Source organism: Serinus canaria, chromosome 12 (assembly GCF_022539315.1).
Source record: "Serinus canaria isolate serCan28SL12 chromosome 12, serCan2020, whole genome shotgun sequence".
NCBI lineage: Eukaryota > Metazoa > Chordata > Aves > Passeriformes > Fringillidae > Serinus > Serinus canaria.
Genome location: NC_066326.1, coordinates 13,024,284 through 13,047,411, shown reverse-complemented (window position 1 = coordinate 13,047,411; position 23,128 = coordinate 13,024,284). Strand labels below are relative to the sequence as shown.

Sequence of the window (23,128 nt, the reverse complement as noted above, 5' to 3'; positions counted from 1 at the left end):
GCATATTTTGTCATATTTCTGTACAGCCCATTTGCTGCAGGGAAGGTTTTGAATAAAAAACAAAGCCAGGAGGATTCCTGTATTGAAAGCCATTCTGCTTATTTTTTCCTTTTATACAAATGTAGTGGAAATTTCAATAAGCAAAGATAAAAATGTTGCTGATTTAGACCAACAATAGAAAAACAATAAAGATTTAACACTGAGATAGTCATTTGGCACTCCTGAGGAGAAACTGAGTTAAATCAAGGTTTCAGGGTTTGAGTTAAACCTCATGTTTAAACTCTGACGTGCAGTAATTAAAATTTTGCCTGTAGCAAGTAATTCTGTGAGGTTAAAATGGTGCATGTGTGTGTGGAGTGAAGCTCTGATTTGGCTTTGCCTTGTTTTATACAGTTCAGACGTCTGACCTACCAAAAGCTAACAGTCCTGCCTCTAAACCCAGTTCCCAATTAAAAATACAATTTGAAAAGCTTTAGGAGACCTGTGGGGCCTCTTTTACAGAAGTTTCTGGTCCCATCCCCCAATGAACAAATTAAAAATACTGCCTGGTCCCCTGTTGGTTCTGCAGGCTGACACTGTTTTCATTAATACATCGTTAGGGTAATGACATTGTGCTGATGTTTTCCTCCAAGTACATGAGAAGCCATCAGGAACCCTGAAATTCTCTGCCTTTGCAAACTTTGCTATGAGGAAAACTTTTAAGAAGGGATTATGAAACCACAAAATTTTGGTTTTTATGTTTGTTTGTAATTATATTATATCCTCTCATTCTGTACACATCTTTGTTTAGTTTTGCATGAAAAAAAGCATACAAATTAAATTGGATAATATCCCATAACCAGGACTACACTCATTTTGAATTTATGTAAAACCTTTTAAAAACCTAAATGTTTTAGCAATTTAGAATTGTCTTAGAAGTAAAGTATATAATTAACTTATTGCCGTGTCCTAAAATCAAAAGTTAAAATAGTATTTTATTCTTTTTCAGACAATCAACTGTTACCTAATAGATAACAATGGATTTATTTTAGTGTCTGAAGACTATCAGCAGGTAAGTGTAAGATTTTCCTTGAGTCTTCTCATGTAACATTTTAATCTAAAATTGCTTTTTTTTTTAGTAGGCCACCATCTGAAACTGGTAAGGAATTAGCAACATAAAAAAGAATTCCTTCTACAAAGAATGTAAGCTTTATTCTCACTGGAGCTCAGTTTCTTTCTCCCATTGGCGCAGGGTCTGTTCTTAAACACATAATTGTTCTCTTTAAAGACCTTTCTCGCTGCAGAAGTGTCTGTCTTCTGTAAGAGGCTTTTACTCCCAGAAAAAAAAGTCCCTGTGCCATTTTTGTCACATGGAAAGGTTGGGGAGGGGGGGAGGACACAGAGCTTTTACATTCTAACTGAAGATAATGAGATTTTACAGATCTATGGGCTCTATGGGAGTTTGTTTGTTGAAGGGGATTACAGTCACTGAAGGATTAAAATTAAGCACTCAGCATCACAATGGAGAGGACAAGAAATATGATTATCACAGAATCATAGACTGCTTTGCTCAATCCTGCAAACCTTATGAAGGAACCATCACCATTCTCATTAACTTTTGCCTGAAAACTGCTGGGATGGTGCCCCAGTCATGCCAGAATTGCTTGAAGTTGAATTGTTTTATGTGTTGGGACTGTGACTAGGAATGGCCACACTCCTACTTAGCCCACAGCTGAATTAAGTTTGTTATGATGAGCAGGACCTGAGAAATGCCCTCATGATGGAATGATCTGGATAGACTGAAAACCTGTTTGTCTATTTCCCTTTTAGATGTTGTTACTATTTACAGATGCACAGCTGTGACTTGTGCCAGTGATTGGCCAGCTCAAAGCTGGCTGTGGCCAGTGGTGATTAGGAAGAGATCTTTCTTTTGGTACTCACCTGATAAAAGCCATTTCTATTCCTGTGAATAGTTTGGACAACTGTTGCACCAGAAGTAGGCTGGAAATTGAAATTTTTAGTAAAATGTATCCAAGTCAAAGAGGGGCAGCAGAGAAGTCTCAATGTAAATTTATAATAAGATTACATTAGTGTATGTCTATTTTATATAGTGTGTATACAGGCTGTTGTGGATAGAGAAGGGGGATGATGCTTTACCAATTCCTGACCTATCTGGGGTTGCTTCAGCACTGTTTTTCTATCTATCAGCTTTCCAAACATGACCTGAACTGCTCCAGGAATCAGGTTTGTGGGGCAGAGTAATTCTTCTGAATTGCAACTAAATCCTGGTGTATTAAAGAATTATAACCTGAGAGTAACTTCTTGGGGGAGAACTGGCATTTATAAAGAGAGCTTTTGTGGAGAGAGCTGTCACTGAAATGTCTTCATAAGACTGGTGCCCAACTTGACAAATCAGGTTTATTGCTATCTAAGGTTTTGTGAGGCATTTATGGTTTGGAGTTTCTTGACGTTGCCTGCCTCTCCAATCGTTAGGGTAATCTTTCTTCATCAGTCAGCCAGGGCTATTGAAGCTGGTATTTTTAGTCATGTTCCTTGTGTTTCTAGGAGACTTTACATACCCATATGTTTTGGAAAATGTTCCAAGGTTCCCTGAGGAAAGGAAAGGAGAAAAAAAAGGCAATACTTGCCTTTTAGGTGGAGCAATGCCTTTTTTTAGCTAGAGCTGTAACTTTTCTGCCTGCGAACTCCCAGGTGCATACTTGAGGTCAGCTAAGTTCCTTGTAATGGAATTGGGGTTTAGTTCATACAAAACCTATGGAATCCATGCAATTTGAGAGTGTAGTGCCCTTTCCCCCTCATAAATTGTGGGATTTCTCCCTTTAAACAATGAAGAGAAATATCCAATCCTCCTGGGAGCTGAGGCTCTAAAATAAAACAGGTCTTCCCAAGGTAGAAAAGTGCTGTACTTGCAAGATTTTCCACTGTCACATGAATGGCTGCAGATGACGGAGTCACTTCCATCTTGCTGACCAAATTTATAACAGCAATGTTTGTTTTCTCAACAGAGATTTATTTTTATTAGTCCACAAGTACTGAATAGGGACAAAATGAGTAATTCATCAAGCTGAGTGGTTTTAAGTATGAAATGACTCTGAATGGAGTTAAAATTTATAGTTTTGATGAAATGTACTGTTCCAGCTCTTTAAACAGGTCATACAGGAATTATAAACAATGTTTTTTAATGACTGTTTATGAAATCCTCTCACAACCTATTTATATCTTTTTTGAGTAACATTTTAATCACAAGAGTTTGTGATCAGATTAGTGTGTTTTTCTTTACAAGCTTTAGGTTTGGAAGGCTTTTATTTTTGATATTGGATGTTATATAATATACCTCAATATATTGTTTAAGCTCTCACATCTGCTCAGGCATAATAATATAATCCCAACAATTTGCCCTGACTGGGAAGTCCTCTTCAGGTTTTATGAAGCAGCAGTCCTGAAAACCTCTCTATGTAGCAGTCAAAGCCACTCTTGCCAGATCCTAGAATATGCCAGTTTAAACTGCATCCAGTGTTGTTTTGCATTTATCTACACTTTTGGTAATTCCTTACGTTTTCCCCTTACAGACTGGTTACTTTTTTGGGGAGGTTGAAGGGGCTGTGATGAACAAGTTACTTACAATGGGCTCTTTTAAGAGGTAAGAATTAACATTTTATCTCACAAAATGTTCTAGCAAAAAAATCAAAGTCATGTAGAAGAAAGCCAAGAGTGGCAGTGTGGCTGGATTCTAATCTAGACCCCTGTATCTTTTTTTGTACAACCTGAGTGTAATTTGATCCCATACACATCAAATATTGAGTATTTGAGTCAGCCTAGAGCAAGTTTCTAATTAAACAGTGGTTTATTTGACTACAGTGCTGAAACTGTGTCCTTTTCCTCTTCCCACTGGGCTCAGGTGGAAAAGGAATTGGACCATATCCACTACTGAGCAGTTTTAAACAGCTCTAAAGCAAAACATTTATGCCACATTATCATTTTAACCTGTAACATGTTGGAGATTGCTTGAGCTAGACAGTGCAAAATGCCCTGCTATTGCAGGGAAAATGTGTTCTCCCAGTAATCCATCTCCATTCACATGCTAACTTGCCTTTCAACGTGGCTGTGACTTGACCTGGTCTCACTATCATGATGACATTAAAACCTAACAGTGATTTCATGTGTTGTCCTTTGAAATAAATTATGCACTCTGAGGAATTAGGAATAAAATTTCCCTTTAACCTGTAACTCACCACTGGAGTCTTCATGGCTTTCATGAGGTCTAAGAATTGTTCATGTGGTTCTGTACCCCTTTGTTCTCTTCAGCACAAGAAAACTCCTTTTATACTTTTCCTTTCTATTTTCCTGTGCATTTCTAGTATGGGTAAAAAGACATGTCACTGCTGCCATCCATTCCCTGGTTAGTACCTGTGAGGTTGTGTACAGAGCTCTCTCTGGTTTGTGGGCTTGCTTGGTAAATCAGCTCCCTTCAGCTGTGTCTGTGCCTGGCAGCTGAGTACCACTCCCAGTAAATGACTGACCTGAAATGTGAGCATCCAGCACTCAGGGAATCATCCCCAATCCTAGTTTTCTGAGGGTGGTGACACTTTTTGCATTTAGCACTACATATTTAAGGTATGCTGCAGAAGGAAGTGAAGTAATACCACTGTTTATAGACTGGATTTGGCAATGAAAAGATCTGTTTGGACAAGAGATGAAGCATTTTATTTAGTGCAAAGGACAAAATACAGTAAAACTATGCTTTTGACAAAGATAATGTTTTAACTTGTCCCAGCTTGTTTAGTCCTGCCCAACAAAGCATTTCCAACAGAGCCTCTACTCAGTGATGGGTACCACCATTGAGAAAACAGGCAGAGCTTGAGAGTTCCTTTTAAAATGCAGTGGGTGCATCTCTGCCCTGGACCATTGGTCAGGATTTTGCTGCTCTTGGACTTCATTATTAGTGATAATGAAAGCATAAGGTCAGTGCAACTGAGCTGCATGCTAAGGAAAATGTAAACACAAGGAGCCAATTATTCAACCATGATAAACTGACCATTGCAAATCAGTTAAAGATGGGACAGAATCAAAGTGGAGTAATTGCAAGTGAGCAACTTCCCCTACAGCAGATAGCAGTAGCAAAAAAACCCCAACAAACTGTCTTTGACCTGTGTTAGATGAGGCCTTTAAATAAATTATTGCAAGAATATGAAGAAGAAATCTCTGCTGGTTCTCATTAAAAATAGTCAGATGCATTTACAATATTTGTAAGATTATTAATTTGTCTGGGTGGGCATTGTGTTTTGCTTTTCCAGCATTTATTTATATGAAAAAAGAGGAAAATAAAAAGGATGCTTGGTTCAGTGGCAAGATCTGTCAGCAGTGGCATTTCCCTGGGAGCACCAAGTGGGCCTTGAACACATTATGTTGTCATTGCTGCTCTTACCATGGGGGCAAAGCAGAGAGAGAGCTCTGTCATTGCATTTCCTTCTGAAAATGCCCAGGGCCATCCTTCCCTGCAGTTTGCTTCTTGCATGGCATGCACAGTCCAGCAGGTGAATTTTACTGCCCTGCCCTGCTTGAGGTGGTGGTGCTCCCTTTGGGGTGAGGTTAGAAGGTCCTGTGGAGCCTGCTGTGCCCTGCAGAAGAGTTTGCTGTCAGCTCCAGCAGCCATGGGGTGGGAGTCCCCTCTTCCTTGGGTGCAGAGATCCGAGTGGCAGTGCCAGGGCGTGCTCCCCCCTGGTGATTCCTGCCAGCCTCCAGGCTCTGCACCCTCAAAGGGAATGAAATACCTCTTTGTCTGCTCTCCCAACTACTGTAAATTTGGAGTGATATAGAAGTGGGATTGAGATGGAAGTGCTAAACAAAAGGGGGTTGTTTGCTGCTGACTGTATTTCTTTTCAACCTGCAGCAGGATGAAATTCAATTTTTATGTTCGCTGTTTATTTTTTAAAGTGAACTTAAATACCTCCTTCCCTCCTCAATTTCTTTAAACTCAGTACTTCTTTTGAATAATGTGTGCATATGTAGGTATGTATATTTTCTTAGTTTATGGGGTTTATAATTAGGGAGAAAAACTATATCAGTGCCTGCACAGCAACGTGACATGCTCTATGATTTCATTTAGCAAAATTATGTTTATCTTATACCTTAAGTATTGCACACAGTTAAATAATTTAAATATGATTTAAATGTATTATTAAATAAATTAGGATGTGCTTATGGAAAAGTATCTGCTTCACATAACGTAGAAAAGTTTCTTTATGTTTTTCTCAGCACTTTGTTTATATAAAAACAGTGAAAAAAATTCAACAGCTCAAACCATGAAAATCTAAAAACCAACACTAACATCAGGAAAATTAAGGGCTATCAAAGCAATGAGATCCCTAAAGAAATAAGCATAATAAACCTCTAAGAGAAAATGAAACATCTCTTGACTTCCAAACACTTTCACCCTTTCCAGTAGGAGGAAAACTGAGCAATTCTGTATGAAAAATATGGAAGCAGCATCATTTCCTCTTACAGTTCTCTTTCCACCAGGCATCCTCTTACATAGAAGAGTCTATGCATTGGTATTTGGCATTCAGTAATTTTGTAATTTTGGTATTTGGCAATATTGGCATTTGACCAGGCTGTCAGGATGTAGGACTGAAGTGGCACACCCCTGAAATGCAGCTTTCCCAGGAGCTAGGGCTCAGTCTGTCAAGTCCTTGTTGCTCTGAGAGCTTCTGTTGTTTCCCAATTTTTCTTGTAGTGCAGATCCTTGGCCTGTGCTCTCCACGTGCACCAAAAGGCAGACTTTCATCTGCCTTGATTTGCTTTATAAGCAAAACCTAGAAAGTGGTTTCTTCCCCAGGTTATGAGAATAAAAGAAATTCAGAACTTTGTTCTTCTCCTGGAAAGTAGTTTAGTAAATTCTTAAATCCAAATCATGAGAACAGTAACTAGTTTCTTAACAATAGGACACAGTTTTCACTGATGCAGCACAGCCTCCAAATGAAGAATATTTTTCTCTTTTGGCCAGTATTTAATATTTAAGCATTTTATTAAGATATTCTTAAATTTAGGGGTTTTTGTGCTAAATTGACACTATTAAAATTTGTTTATTTTCATGTGAATTTTTACTGTCATGGATTTAGCTGCCTATTAACTGGGCAAATACTACATGTATGCTTTGGAGAAGATCAGAGGTAGACTGCAGGAACATTCCAAATTGCAGTTGTTGTACTTGGCATTGGACAAATTGTCATTAGCAACAAGGTTTACTTTTTATTTCAGCATTTGCTAAATGTGCATCTGGTACCTGCACACTGAAACTCCCACATTTCTGGGGGGTATGTTTTCTGCTCATATTTAATTCCTGTGATATCTGATATTAATGTCTTTAATCTGAGTTTTAGGCATTGTTCAACATTATGTCTCTGTAAATATTACTTTTAATGCAGTGTATTCATATACAGAATCAGTTTATACACTTAAGGAGAAACACAGGCATATTTGTTACACAAATGTGAGTTCTCATTCCATATTCTGTAAATACAGGCTGAGTTGCAGTTTTTATACATGTCATTCCTTGAGAACATTGGCAGTTGGGAATAGCTGAGCAATAAAAACAAAGATACGTGATGACAAGTTTGTTTTATCAAAATGCTGTAATTTAGTGGTTTTATTTCCATTGATTTTGGTGCAAGGTATTACCCTGGCAGCTTCTGGACACTAAGAATGTCAGTGCAGGTGTGAGAGCCAGAGCAGCAACAGTCTGGGGTTTCTTTCAGTGTCCTGCTGTCTCCCCACAGGAGCCTCTCTGGACTTACAAACTGCTTTGCTTTTCACACCATTCAGCACTGTCCCTCTTTCCCTTCCTTGTGGGAATGCCAGACAGGCTGCACATCTTAGGTCTGAGTTATGAACATTTTTCCACCACACTCTAGCTATAGTCATCACTAATTTTTCCACAGACTACTGATTAAAGCATAGGGTCAATAATTAGGACTTCTGTATTATTGGCTTCCTTTGTTCAGCTCTTTAAAGCATTTTTTCTTTTCCTATAGAGTGGATGTTCACTTCCATGGTAAAAAGCTTATTATTCCTACACATTATTTGAAACCCACCAAACCTTGAACTGCTGACAAAACATTTGAAATTTTATGCATTGAAGACCTTTCAGCTGCTACAATTGTTATTGGTGGTATTTTATACTACCAAGTAGAAATCCATGGGTGTGATGAAAACCTGGCTGAAAGCAATAGAAAGTGCATCTGCCAATATTTCCTGTGCTGCTGGTAGGTCTTGGAAGTTTAATGTGCTTGAACCAGATTCATACTCAATTGTAAGTACATTGCAAAGTAGGAGAGTGGAATTTACTGTATCAGGAAATTGCCAATAAAAGGGTTTTCAGTAAGATGTGTTTGGCTGCTGAAATTACATAAACTGACAATGCACATTTTGGTTGTGCTAAATAGCTGACGCTGAGTACAATTGCTCTGTGGACTTCAGGTGTGGAAGCTGACAGTGTGGTGGCGTCAGAAAGTCTCAGGAATGTCCTCTGTGGCAAGAGCAGAGCTCCCCTGGGAGGTGCTGTGATACAGAGCATGGATTTGGGCACACAGATGGGCTTAGGAAGTTGTGTTCCCTCACTATGATCAGTTGGACACAACGTGGTCAGCTGCAAACAGTTAAAGCTGAAAAACAGTCCTTTCAGAAAGGGTGCTCTGGAAGCCTTCTGCAACACTGGGTTAAGTCTTTCTGAGTGAGAAGAAAGTCTATTTTCTAAAATTTCAGGAAGACTTTAGCAGTAAAACAACACCCTGGAAATGACACCTGAGCACAGGAACACTGCAGCATCTTGGGCAACTGCTTAGAGTGCAAATGCTCTCCTGCCTTTTATAAGGAATAGGGCTGGAAGGCTTTTGCTTTCCTATTGCATTTATAATAAAAACAAAACAACTGGATTTGAAATAGTGAATGCCTTGGAACCCATGTAATACCATCCATAGTGACAGAGAATCAGGAGCTGGTTCAGTGTGTTGCACTGTTCAGATTTCAAGATGGTTTTCAGTTTCATGCACTGCTCTTTGAAGTGTGTTACAAAATTCTTTTTTGTTTCCAGATCTTTTTAAGAACATTTTGCAGTAATGCTTTCACTGTTATATTTTTCACATCCCGTGCTATAATTGTTCGAATCACCTATACAAACTTTGAGCTAGGAGTAGAACAGTCCACTTTAAAAGTTACTGAAATAGCAATGCATTGTTTTAAACCAAAAACTCATTACAGACTTTTGTTCAGAAAACTATGCAACTTTCTAAGCATTTGGTCCTTTTGTTGTTTTTGTTGTTTGTTTGTTTTTCCTTTTTTAAACCTGGATACATTATCTGATTTCTCATTTTTCCTAAAGCAGAACCTTCACACTTGAAGATTCAAATATATTTGCTCAAACTGAACTCATCTAACTAAAACCAAAATCATCCACAGATGATATCAAACCTTTCCAAGTTCTGTAGTGATCCATGTGATTTTGAGGTTGTTCATTAACACTCTTTCCTTCTGCCATCACTCTAAAATTTATTAATTTTTCCTTGTTAAATGAAGAGTGTTTTAAGTACATTTATTTATTGTTTTTCTTTCCCTTAATCATAGTGCAATCTTAGATTGCTGAATACTCCCTGCAATAGCATAAGACAATCTACATTAAATATAACCTAGCATGTTGGGATTTAGTATTAATTATATTTCTGGTTATTTTTGGGAGTACATATTTCAGTCTTTTAATATGTTTTTATCTTTGAGCATTTAAAGAAACTATTCACTCTATCAGAATGCAATGATTACATAAGAAATGTAATCCAAGTTCAAATACTGAGGGGGGAAAGGCTTTTATCAATATCAAAAATTAAGTTCAAATTATAATAGATCTTTCACATGACATTACAGTAGTATATATATTCTATATGTAGTATAGTATGGTATAACAGTGCATATATATGTATATATATATGTATATATATGTTATGTTATATAATATATATATCTATATATATATGATATCTATATATATTATATTATATATTTATAATAGTAGTTGATTAACACTGCTTAGCAGAATAATGAAGTCCAGTGATTGACCATGAAGTTCTGCTGTGTGAAACTGAAAGTTGAGACATTGATTACACTTTCAAACACGGAACAGTCACCAAGCTGAATATATGTATTGGAAAAACATTTGCAATTAATAGAGGCAAAACCATGTATTCCTCTTCCAAGGCTAGGTAATAAATGAAGCAAGATGGGACTCTTTCATCCATATGGAAATCCATATGGAATTTCTTGATACTCTGGGCAGGGCACATGAACACCTCTAAAGTGCCCTTTTGTATGCATTAATCCCTTGCCTCCATCACTGGGTGGCCTAGGTGCACACACACCACCACCGTGCTTGGATCCCAAGCAATGAAATAGCGGATAAGGCTGGAAAGGCTGAGCTCTAGAAATTCTTTTCCAGGGGCTGGATCCTGAGCAGGGCTAAAGGATGCAGAAGAAGGAAGGGAAAAGCTAGGGGAAGTGGTGTATTTCTGCATGCCACAGAGGCAGCACAGCTTACACCGTGTACTGCTCTGTTTGTCTTGGCAGATCTGGGTGCGCGGATCTGGCCGTGGGCGGGATGCTGCCAAGGATGGTCAGTGTTGGACTCACACCATGTTTAGGTCTCTAGTTATGTTTTGTCTCCCATCTGCCTCTCTCTGCCAGTCCACACAGCAATGGCTTCCTAGGCATTGCTGTTCTCAGCAAAAGAGAAACCCAGTGATGTAAGCAGTATGACTGTGTGCTAAATGTTTAGTTGAAGCTGCGACATCCAATATATTAGAGATTTTGTCTGTAAGCCAGAAGGAAAATATAGACACGATAAAGAAGCTTTTAGTGATGATTGCTGTCACAAAATTAGATCAGGAAAATAAAATATACTCTCCACCACAATGGAATGCAACATTTTATTGGTACAGCTTGCAAGGTTTCATGGCATGCAGTGCAGGATACCTCATGGTGATGCTGAACGCATTTCATGACCTGGTTTTGGCAGCTTCTGGGACATCCTCTCTGTAGTTGAATTTGTGTGCTTCTCTTTCCTCTCCACTTTGAAGCAAGGCACACATTGCAAAACATTTTAGTCCCATCTCATACCTCTATTAACCATTATCTGTCCAATTGTGTTCTCTTGTCCTTCTGATGATGCACAAGTCAAATGGAAATGTTCCAAATAACAATAGTGAGTTCTATATATTTACACTTATTGCAAATTATCAGTTAAAGATTCTTTACATCTGATACAGATTTTAAATGTTTTGTTTATGTGGATGAAAAAAGTTAATTGATTGTTCTCTGGACAGACAGATTTAGAGAAATAACCACAATAATTCCATGTGCTAGCTCTGAGTTCTGGATTTTACATTTAGATCTCTGAAGTGTTTCAATGATGAGTAGGATTGCAAGCATAAGTAAATTTCCCTGTTTACTATGCATCTGAGGAGGCTTCTAATAAGTTGATTACAGCAGGTACCTGGAATATTTTGCCTTCATGAAAAGAAGCAAAGGTAAACCCATCCTGCTTCAAGTATCTGTACTGTCAATGCACTGAAATTCCACCTCTGTCTCCTTCAGAAGCAATGCCATGTTCAAAGCAGTTGTGCACTGTGATGCTGGGACTGTAGAAGAGCATTTCTGCTTTGACTGAAGTTTGAGTGGTCTGTTGTGAGAAGCCTCTCAAATGCATAGGCTCTTTCACTTTCTGGGGCTAAATGTGCTGATCTTAGTCCAGAACCAATTGTTTAAGCATTGTGTTGGATGTGTATTCTCCTCCTCCCCACATTGTTTATGCCATTGCGTGTTACATTCTCTGCATATCTCCCCTGGTTCCTCCCAGTTATGCTTTTGCTTTGTCCTGTAGTCTGCTAAAATCCTTACAAAATTTTCACAGCATTTCTTACACCGTTCCATACAACCTGTATTTTAATGATCCCATCCCTTCTTTCCTCCCTCAGCTGTTACAATTTTTATTTTCCTGTCCACTTTGTGAGCAGAATGTTCCATTTCATCATTTTAATTCCACTGTGTTTTCTTCTTTTAGTCAAGCAGTTTTCTGTTCTTCCCTGTAGAATTACTCTTTATGACTACCAGGCCATGTGTAGGACAAACAAAGAGAGTAGCGACAGTGCCCATAGCTTACTGGACGTAAGTACAGCATCTCTCATGAGCATCTTTCCATGCCACCATCAAAGAAAATTGCTGCAAACATCTCATGGCCATTGTAAGACTGTTATTTTGATTTGGAATGCTTACAGCTCCTCATGTTTATCCCAGAGCACACAAAGAGTGGTTCATTATAAACTAAAGCAAAGTGTTCTGGTTTTTCGAGTTCAATCATTTTAATGCTGGGCCACCATTTCTGAGGTTCTGTCAGGAAGTTCTTTGCACTGGATGAATTTGCCTTCTTAGGAATTTGTAAATTTGGCAATAGATTGTGTTTTGTCTGGGGGACTGGAATCACATATGACTTTTCTGTATGTAAACATGTAATTCAAATTAAAACTTGAGTTGTTTTTGGTTTTTTTTATACAAAAGGAATGGTTCATTGACAAGGCATGCAAGTCAGTGATTTTAACAATTTCATTTTCCTAGTATTTAGACATGTGTTTTAAAGTAAAATTTCTATGCATTTAAACCCTCATGTTGCATTTTGAGTACAAACCCTGTCTCTGCTAGGCTTGATTAGAGACAGCCTGGGTCTTGCCAAGGCAACACTTCCTTATTGCTAAATCCTCTATCAGGGTAATACCCCTAGGACACTTTGTGACCATGCATCCATTTTACTGATTGCTGTAATAATCTATCAGAACTGATCAGATGTTAGAGGTTTTGCATATTAAAAAGGAGCTGTTTTCACAAATAGATGAAGTAATAGCACGATAAAATTCTTAAGTAAAGAGAACAGCAGCAAAACACTGGCGATTTTTCCAGTCTGGAAAAGTTATCTGATAGTATTTATTTTTAAATACACATCTAACTAGAAAAAAAATGAAAAAAACACCCTTTAATAATTTTGTACATCAGGGGATGTTTTCATTTAGGTATTTACATTATTCTGTTTTTCATATGCCTGGACTCATGGCATTTATCAGTTTGTTATCCACTTAAGTCTGAACCCTAAAAAAGACTTCCCATCATAAATCCTAGACTGCACTAAGACCTAAACTATTAGTGAAATAGAACAGGCTGCTGTGAAACACATTTGCATGAAATATCTTAAAATATATTACAGCTCTTAACAAAAACCTTCTATCCAAAGACTTGGGACTTCAGTTCAGTTTGCCTAAGCATTCAGCATGTAGAGCTGAGGCATTATCCTTTAAAAAGTGGGCTCTAATCCAAAAGGGTTTTTTTTTTTATTAGTCCAAATTTTGTCCAGGATATGCAGGAAAAAAGCCCTGTATCTGTTATGGGATACACTGAGACATGTCAAGGATTTTTTTTATTTAAAGTTAGTCAAGCTTTTTAAACCCCCAGAGAGTTTTGGTGATCCTCAGTATGAAAGATGAACAGAGTTTTAGCTTATCATTTTCCTATTGATTCAGTGACTTCTATCAACCATGACTATTGAGAAAGTATAAAGAGAACTTGCATTAAAGACACCCAGGGCTGATTCTTCATTTTCTTGGGTTTTTTGCCCAGTTTTTTGCATATCAGGTTATTGGACAGTATCCAATATAATTTCTGCTTAAGCAAAAGGTTTGCTTACAAATGTTTATCCTTCCTGTTGAGAATTATGGTTTCATAAATAGAAGAACAGAGACAGGGGCAAGATGAAAACAAATGAGGGATGGACTAGACTCACAGATCACCTGGTCCATTTCTTTATCAAAATAGTATTGCTTCTTAACAGCTCTCCAGATACTTTGTTATTTAGCCCTTCTTTTGTTTTAATTGCTCCAAGAACTACATGATTCTCTACAGAACCATTTGTTGCAAATGTAGCTGTGCCATTGAGCCACAGAATGAAATCATTTTAGCTCTCAATGGTGCTTTAAATATGAAGAGAGAAGAAAACTCCTGCAGTTTTTGTTGCAGTTTTTAAAGGAGTGGAAAAGGCTCTCGAGTAAAATCACATTTCCTGAGAATGCATTTATATCAATGTAATTTCATGATTTTTCCACTGGAATTTCAAAACAAAATATTTTTTCAGTTTTTGTAGACATCAATGAATTTTTTCAGATACACAGGGGTTTGAAATTTTAATTCATTTCTAGTATTAAAATAGTTAGTAAAACATATGTTATATTTCACACTGAATAAGTATTCTTCATAAGTAATAACAAGTACATTGTTTTACATGAAATTTGGCATTATGAAAACAAAAGTATACAGCAAATTTAATTACTTGGGCATGAAATTTCAGGGCTTTTGATTAGGAATGAAAATAAATAAGATGTCTCACAGGGGTGACATTTTCTTTTCTTCCACCTCCAGGAAAGTCTTGCAGTTCTTTATCTTTTCCTATAAGGCAGGGCTTCACAGGTGAAAATCTTTCCTGTCTCAGGCATTTTGCATTCTGCTGGGTGGGGATCTCAGCCTTCCATGGCACTGACTGAGTCCCTTGGGTCTGTGAGCGCTCAGCCCTGCACAGAAACTTTCTCTGTGGCCCCTGAAAACTTTAGTTGTCCTGCTACTGCTCTGCCAAACAGCACTGCTTCAGTGAGTGCTGGTTTGGGCTGGTTAGGCATGATTTTAGGTATCTGAGGAGTTCTGTCATTATAATTTCTATTTGTTAAAATACTCTCTTTGCATCTAAGAGTCAGCAGAATTTTATGCAACTAGGACATCCTAACAAAGATGAGGGAGAAATTCCAAATTTCTGGAAACTGACTTTTCTGCCGGGCTTTTTTTCATGAAAGATTAATCCTATTAATAGTCTTCTCAAAAATGAAATATTCAGAATGTATTAGAGGTACTGTCAACAGAGGATTTTCAAAGGATTTGCTGTATTTGTTATGATCCAGAAAAACAGAGGGAGGAGGGAAAAAACTTCTTAAAATGCTTACAACAGGACTGTCAAATGACACAGATAAACATTTAGGTAAATTAAGACTTTTCTGAGCCTAATGAGGCTGAGGTAATGAATAGAGATTTGCATTACAGACAGGCAAGCCTGTGAATTGCAGCCCAAGAAAAGCTCATTTTATCTGCCAGAGCTGTTCCTCCAGCAATAGCCTGGGAAATAGGAACCCCTAGAGGTTAAAGATTTAAGAATCCTTTGCAAAAACTTTCCTTTTCCCACTGATTATCTGTGTATATGACCAAGTATGATAAAAAGGAAATTTTGTTACTTATGCATTTTAATAATCAGTATAATAACATTTTTCAATCCTTAAAAGAAGGGGTTTTTTATGCTCCATATGCATGTGAATATCCAAAAGATGGTTTTTACATATGAAGAATTTGGTTAAGATATAAATGCTGCATGTTTTGACTTTTTATTAAATGAGTTTCTTCTCTCCAGCCTTATAATGCCTTCTTTGCTGCAGTAAAGTGGATTATGACTGAACTTGTCTTGTAAGTAGATTTCATCAAGAATATCACTAATATTTCTATGAATTGCTAAATATTTGTACCTTTTGCATTTTACATGCATTGTGTTGCTTTTCTTGGATTATTTAAAATATATTAATATTTGTCAATTTTTTTTCTAGTTTTGCATTTTTGAAATCTGAGTGAATTTTGGCTGCATGACTGCACTTTCACTTTTATCACACTCATGGTCTTCACTTATATCTGTGTGGCCTTGTTTAGCAGATCACAATACACAACCCAAATTTCTTTCTGTGGTTACTGTAAAATTTTGGATACAAGTCTGGCTGTTTGTGATGCTGCTTGGGTGGGCTGCTGTCAGAGGAGAAACTTGTTACCCTGACTCACTGCATGGTTTGTCACTTCATAAAATTCTGTAAGAAGGACCCATCACAGTGCCAGATAAGGTGGACTTGGATGCTGCTGAATTTTTCTATCTCCATTAATTCTTCTAAAATTCCCAGCTAATTCATAATGATCATTATCTTTAGGAGAAGGTGCCTAAGAAATAGCAATATCACATGGAGAAGAGAAGCCTTAAAATGTTTTGTATTATTAAGCTATATAATTTATTATTCTTCTTATCTGAAAGCAGAGCTGCAGATATGAGTGAATTTTATCTTTACTGACCTAGAACTGATTTTTTTTCTTGTAGTCATTTTGTTTAATTGTAAATTGTATGAGCTTTTTTCAAAGTTCAGAATAAGAGTTAAGGAGAATTAAATGAATGACTGCTGCCAGAGGGCAGAGATTGATCTGAAATGCAGCTTTCTAAGTGAATATAAGGGAAATAAATTGTGTTAAAATGAGACTGATGCTACATTTCACAGCTTTGAAAATGTTAAGAAACCTTCTAAGTTTATAAGTATTGTACATATTATGAACTGGGTGTTGGTTTCACATTCTTTACAACAACTGATTGGCTGACAATTTTCAGTCTGTTCTTCCAAGTAAATAATGGTATATTTTAATGTTCTTTGCAATTTAGTTAGAGTTGATTAGACAGTGGTTAATCTCTTCTGCTTTTAAAATAAAGCAGCTTCATTATTTCAATTTGAGAATTAATAAAAGAAACTATTTTGTGTGTGCTCCTGTGTGGTAGCCAGGACAGTTATAATCCCGTGGCATTTTACTAGAGTCAAAATACCCAAATGATGAAGAAATAATGTTCAACAGCAAAAATAGACTGTGCTGCCTTGCTTTGGGAGTTTTAATGGACACTCCAAATACAATCAATATTTTAAATTAAAAATGGGTAAATCTATGATTTTTACTTTTGAAAACTTATTCTAAAATTAACCCCATCAATAAAATTACCCAGTAAAAATATGAGAATAGCAGTAGGTGCTAATCCCAGAGTTATGCCAGTAACCTGAACTTCAGTTCTGTGTTAGCTTTTATTTAAAATAGGATTAATGTTATCAAGCTACTGCCAGTTTAGTATTTTGAAAACATTCTGTGGGGTAATGTGAAAACTTTCATAATTTCTCCAGGTTCCTTGTGGAATTTAATCTATGCAGTTGGTGGCACTCTGATCTAACAGCTAAAGGTAAGTGTGATTTTTTTTTTTTCCTGGCATAATGGCAGAAATGTCCAGAGTAATTTGGACTTTTGAAATTCAGATGTGTGTACACTGTTTTAGATTAAATAATAAACATCTGATAATAGTTTTCCTCCCATGCCAGCATTCTCTTCTTTGTTAATGTTTGTTAAAACACAAGAGAATTAAGATTTTCTGTGAATAACCACTAAGTGCTTGTGTGCACTCTAGGAACACGGTACACTGCTATAACAGAAAAGTTAAAATACTAAATAATTATTAAATATGTTTTTTTTAAATATTTCTTGTCTCCAAAAAAATCTTTGTGAATAAAACAATTACACTGACCAGTTTTAGTTGTACAACTTTACACATTTATTTTATTTTTTTTCCCTGGATCTGCCATAAAATGTAGTGGAGTTACTGTGCTGGACAATGCCATTTCAAAAAAAGTATACAGAAATATGACCATCTCTATTATTTCATACAAAAATAATTTTTAAAGCTTAAGATAGTAGATTTTATGCTTAAAAAGGCTGATCTGTATTTTTTAAATTATTCTATCAAAAAATAGACATTAAAATGTATTAAATTTCAATTTATTCAAAATATTTTTTTAAATGCAGAAGCTTCATTTGAAATAATGGAAATTTTCAATAGTTCCACTAAGAATGGGAAGTTTTGAGTGTAAACTGTCTTTCTATATTTTAACAGACTTTTTATGACATTTTTAGAAGTGTTTCTCAAAAGTAAAAGGGCACTTTACAAGAGCAGTGCTCTTCAAGTGACAATTTAATAGGCAAATTGTGCTGTGTGTCACTGACTGGTGTAAGAATTTAAACTGAATTCTTCAGCTTCATATTTGCATATTTCTTAGCAAAGCAGGGGATAACATTGCTGCTTTAGGCTTCATTCTATATTTGCATTGCCTGGATACTAGGCTGTCCTTATGCCAAAATAATATCCTGTCTGAACTAAAATATCAGTCAGGCCCCTAAAACCAGATCAACTGTTCAGTGATTTCCCCAAGCATGAAGAGAACCATCTCTAACACTGGGGCTGTGAAGGACAGCCAGGTTTGCTGGGCTGGACCCAGAAAATGTAAAACTGTTCCCTGAGGAATGGCAGCTGTGCCTGTCCCAGTCCTTGGTGCTTGCAGAGCAGCCAAAGCAGCCCGTGTAGGAAATAATTTTATTTTTATTTCAATTGTACTGCAAAAATATGCCTTGGTATATCCTGACATGAAACATCCAGTGGAACTTGCATTGTGTGCTAGAGAAAATATCTTTCAAACACAACATCCCTCTTCATCCCATGAAAATGAATATCTGATCTGTGTTTTGAGAGTGCACTCTTTACAGAAGAGACAATAATAACTTGCAAACTTCCTTTTATTTAAAACAAAACTATCAGTGCAGCACTTTGACGGAGCAGTATTATTGAGAAATTTCCATTCATGGTTTAGTTGACAGTGAAGTTTTAATTTCACATGTCACTTGCTCCACTTATTTGATGAGTTAATAGTATTGGAAATACCCCCTCAAGATGCTCATTGGAATCTCAGTATTTTCAGAGCAGTGCTGGCCCAGCTCATATCTGGTTAGGTAGCAAGGAATGGTTGTTTGGAAGCAGCATATTTTAGGAAGAAAAAGCAGAATATATTTCACAAGAGAGCAGAAGAGAAAAGCACATGCTTAGGTATTGTCTTCTGTAATGCCATGTTACCACTCAGAGTTGTCATATTTATGACTGCACTTCATGAAATTAAAATTAGTAAACTTGTACATTTATTTTTTACTTAACAATGTTTAACAAAGCTCAGGGAAAAAAAAAAAAAACAGTTCCTTGAGAGGAGAAATTGCTTCCCACTGAAATTGTGGCATTCATAGAATGGGATGTACTGTGAAGATGCTGCCCCTTTGCCAAACTCTGCTATGGAAAATACTTTTGCACAAGATCTTGTAATTGCAATCACATTTGTAAATGAGAGAGAAGAACCCCTAAACCTTGGACAACCCCATCATCTTCTGGACTCTAGTGAGATGCAGGAGATGTGAGACCAATGAATCTTTTCAGCCTCTTTGTTACACAAGACATATGTTGATACAAGTGAGGGTAGGCTCAGAACACAGGTGATAGACTCCAGTTATTCCTGACAACAGATAAGGAAAACAGAAGAGAAAGGGAAGATGTCATTAGAATTAGTAAGACAATTTTCTCAAAAATACTGAACTATTAAACATCTCACAACCATAGTGAAAACATCAGAGATAAGAAAACTTTTCTGACCAGCTTTAGTACCTCCTTTGAAAGCTGTGGAATAATGTTTGGGGTTTTATCACATTCAACAAGTGTGAACAGTTCAGAAATGCCTGCCCTGGTGTGATTGGAAATGCAGATGTGGTGGCCCCCCTGGCACTGCTCAGTGGATGCACCACTCACTCAGACCCAGATCATCTCCAGGGAAGTTCTGTCAAGCCCCAGAGCCTGCTCTGTGTAATCTATTTTTGTCATACCTCATCTTGTTTTCCCACTTAGCAATTAGTTTGAGATAGGGCTAACATTTGTGCTGATGTGCAAAGTGTATCTCTGTGCTAAGGAACAATGAAGGGGTGGGGAAGAAAAAGGGAATGAGGGAGAAACATTGTGTGACAGAAGCTTCAGTGTGAGAGCCAGAAGAGCAGCTGTCCTGTAGTTTGACCTTGAACCAGCCCCACTGCTTTCTGGTAACTCAGTTTCCCAATCTTTAGGATGGAAGTAGTGACAGTTTTTCCTTGGATTGCAAAGACTTCTGTTTAAAGGTGCTATTAAGGCTTAATTATTACTATTTTGGGAAGCAGATAACAAACATTGCTGTTGGGCAAAGTAACTCTTCTGCCTCTCCCACCCACAGAGTTATTTTAACTGATGAAACCCTACAAAGATTCCCAAGCTGTAATATAAAATAGATGTTTTGGCTTCAGTAAAATATACCACAATTTACATACCAAATAAATGCAAACTCCCATGAATAAAGGTTAGTGATGCACAGCACCACTGAGATAAAAGTGACAGTAAATCCATCTTGGATCTACACAGAAAGAATAAAAACTCATGCATAAATGTAAAGTAGATTGGCAATGGCTAAACCATTAATAACTACTTTAACAGCAATGTCTTGCAAAATTACATTCTGTGGATAAACTTTTTTTTTTTTTTAATTTAATTGAAAAAATAGCGTTATGCACTGCCTAGGAAATCTCACAGGGTGGCAGAAGCTGAGTAACATTTCCGTTCTCTGCGAGCTCTGTAGCACAGCATCTCATGTTGTTCACAATTTTTCTTCTCATGTTAACATCAGGATGTTTTTTGCTGTGCCTATAGCGCAGAGGTTGAAGCAGACCCTGGAGCCCTGTGACACAGAGTACCCAGCCTTTGTTTCCGAGCGCACCATAAAGGAGACCACGGGGAACATTGCTTGTGATGACTGCTTCAAGTAAGCCCTTTCAATTTTTTTTAATTTTTTTTTTTAATACAACTGTTTGTGACAAAGCAATAAAACTGAATTATTCAAGGCTGTGCTGAAGAATGTACGAGTCTGTTGTGTTTTATCCTAGGTACTGACCTCTGTCAAGGTGACATTTCTCCTCTTACAGGGGTCACTTAAAACTTTGATGCTCTTAAATTAAAACTGTGCCTATTACTTTCCAAAAAAAAAGTCAAAGTGGTAGAGGTTTATGTTAATTTCAAATAGTGAACGTTTTAATTCTTTTCCTAAATGCAGGCAGCATTCTAAGGGCATAGGCTGTAAGATTTAGATTCAAAAGGTAGGTGCTGTTCAGTCTCCTGCCTAGGAGTGAAACCCTGCTGGATAGGTTAGGAATTCCCTTGTGGTACAGTGAGATCTGGCTGTTTCACTGGAATGCCAAACAGAGTTTCCTTCTTAGAACTGTTAAGTCTGAAAGAGTGGGAGATGATTAAATCTGTTCTCCAAACGTCCAGTGCTGGGAAGCTGAGTTAATAATAACAAATCTCACATGACAGTACTGTAATGTCACTTGTACCAGTGCTCCTGTAAACTTGCCCCTTATAGAGCTAAAAGAAGAGGAAGCTTTCAGTCTAGCTTTCATCTTTCACACTGAAAATTTATTTTCTCTGCATTTGGTGCCCATGTGCTGTGACATTTTGATTGTAGTTCTGGTACATTTTAATTGTGAAATTGCATAGGTATTGCTTATGCAAATTTCTGTACTTTGATAAGTCTCTTAATTGGATTTCCTTTATGCTGAGAGGTTGTCATCACCAGGGAGATTAGTATTTACAGCAATCATTTGTCTATCAATATAAACGTCAGGAAGAATTTATAAGTTAAACAAAAATTGTTACTTCCTTTCCAGGCTAAATCAATATGCAATTAGCAAATAAAGGTGAACACTTCACTTTGAAGTCAATAGGTGTGCTTCTGGACTGACTCCTAAATTTTCTCCTTGATATTTTCATTACTTTAAAACAGGAAACAGGAGTAAGTACACTGCAGATAAATTTTAAGTGCTAATATTCACTTTTCGTTTGCTACTGACCAACTTTTAAGTAGAAGGAAATTGTTCATGTCTAGTATGAATAATTGGTTTTATATGGCTTTGTGGAATAAAAGTATGAGAGTGCTTTGTAAATTGATGCTCTGGAACCCTTTAAGTGCAACAATGGGTCCCACTGCCTGAAAAGCACAAACTCAACAAAATCAAGCCATGATTTTTCCACTTGACATATCGAATACAATGAAGGTTACGCTGCTGTGAGTGCTTTGTGCCAGCATTGTAGAATTTAAGCAGCCTTATTTTGTGATAATTTAACAGAAGGTTATGGAGAAGTTGTGCAGCAAATTATCATGCAGTCCTGGAGGTGTTCCAGGCCAGGTTGGTTGTGGTTTTCAACACCCTGGTCTAGTGGAAGATGTCCCTGCCATGGCAGGGGGGCTGGAACCAGATGGTTTTTAAGGTCCCTTCAAAGCCTAACCATTGTATGATTCTGTTTAAATATTGCAAACAGACATGATTCCATGCAAAGAAGATTAATTTAACAGGACTAGGTTTTCTCAAAGGAATGCAGATTTCAGTCTGTGTTCCTAGGTAACTTCAGGTCAAAGGAAATAAGTTTCAAAAATAATACAATTCTGCAATACTTGGAACGCACCAAGTTGGAAACTGAGTTTAGTGAAAATTATAGTATTTCAAAAATAATGCACTAAGATCTTTTTCATAGAAAAACATTTTGTGTTCCGCAGTGGAAAAAAAAATAAACGAAAACCCTGTAAGTTGCAAACTGATCTCAAGGCACCCATTATTTTTCTCCACAAGCAATGGCAAAACCTAAAGAAATAATCCAGAAGAACTATTAGATTCTCATGGGAAAGTTGTTCGTTATCCCGTTTACCCACTGTCATCAACAATCTACAAATTGCATCTAAGATTGCAGACTGCATTGGATTCCAAATATTTTTGTTATAACCCAGCACACTTCTCCGCAGAACAGCTCAGGAATTTGACCCAAAGTCCTTTGTAGACCTACATCTTCTGACCCAGTTTTCTGTTTCATAGCCTCAGCACCAATAAATATTTTTACAAGCAAGTGTATTACTTAATATTTGTAATTTAAGAATGATGGGCTGAATCAGTCAGAATTCAGACTGAATCTTTTATGCAGCAAGTCTGGAGCTGACACTGTGCTGGTGCTTAACCTGTGCAGCATCACTTTGAACCAGTGGGATTATTTTCTATGTCCTCCTTGGATCATGTTATAGGTTAATCTGTGACACAGAATTGCAGATATTTATTGCAAATAGAAGGAGATAATTGTTAATATTGACCTGATTATGCACCCGGTGGAATACTGAAAAACTACTTGAAAGTCAGTATATTGTGAAGAGGTTTGCAGACAAAAGTTGTGCAAATACTCTGCTGTAAGCAAGTTTGTGTCAAAAGATACCCCAGTCCTTGGCTTTTGTTCCTGCAGTGC

The 23,128-nt window shown here is 37.1% G+C and overlaps 1 protein-coding gene across 1 annotated transcript in view; it reads left to right on the top strand.

Annotated features, from left to right (window-relative positions):
* Positions 1-23,128, top strand: part of CACNA2D3 (calcium voltage-gated channel auxiliary subunit alpha2delta 3) — a 378,074-nt gene that overhangs the window by 337,388 nt on the left and 17,558 nt on the right. Inside the window, exons 30-35 of the mRNA XM_009091048.4 lie at positions 989-1,051; positions 3,570-3,640; positions 12,129-12,204; positions 15,527-15,579; positions 17,088-17,143; positions 20,498-20,609. Of these exons, the coding sequence (XP_009089296.1) occupies positions 989-1,051; positions 3,570-3,640; positions 12,129-12,204; positions 15,527-15,579; positions 17,088-17,143; positions 20,498-20,609 (431 nt within the window). The remainder of the gene's footprint in view (positions 1-988; positions 1,052-3,569; positions 3,641-12,128; positions 12,205-15,526; positions 15,580-17,087; positions 17,144-20,497; positions 20,610-23,128) is intronic.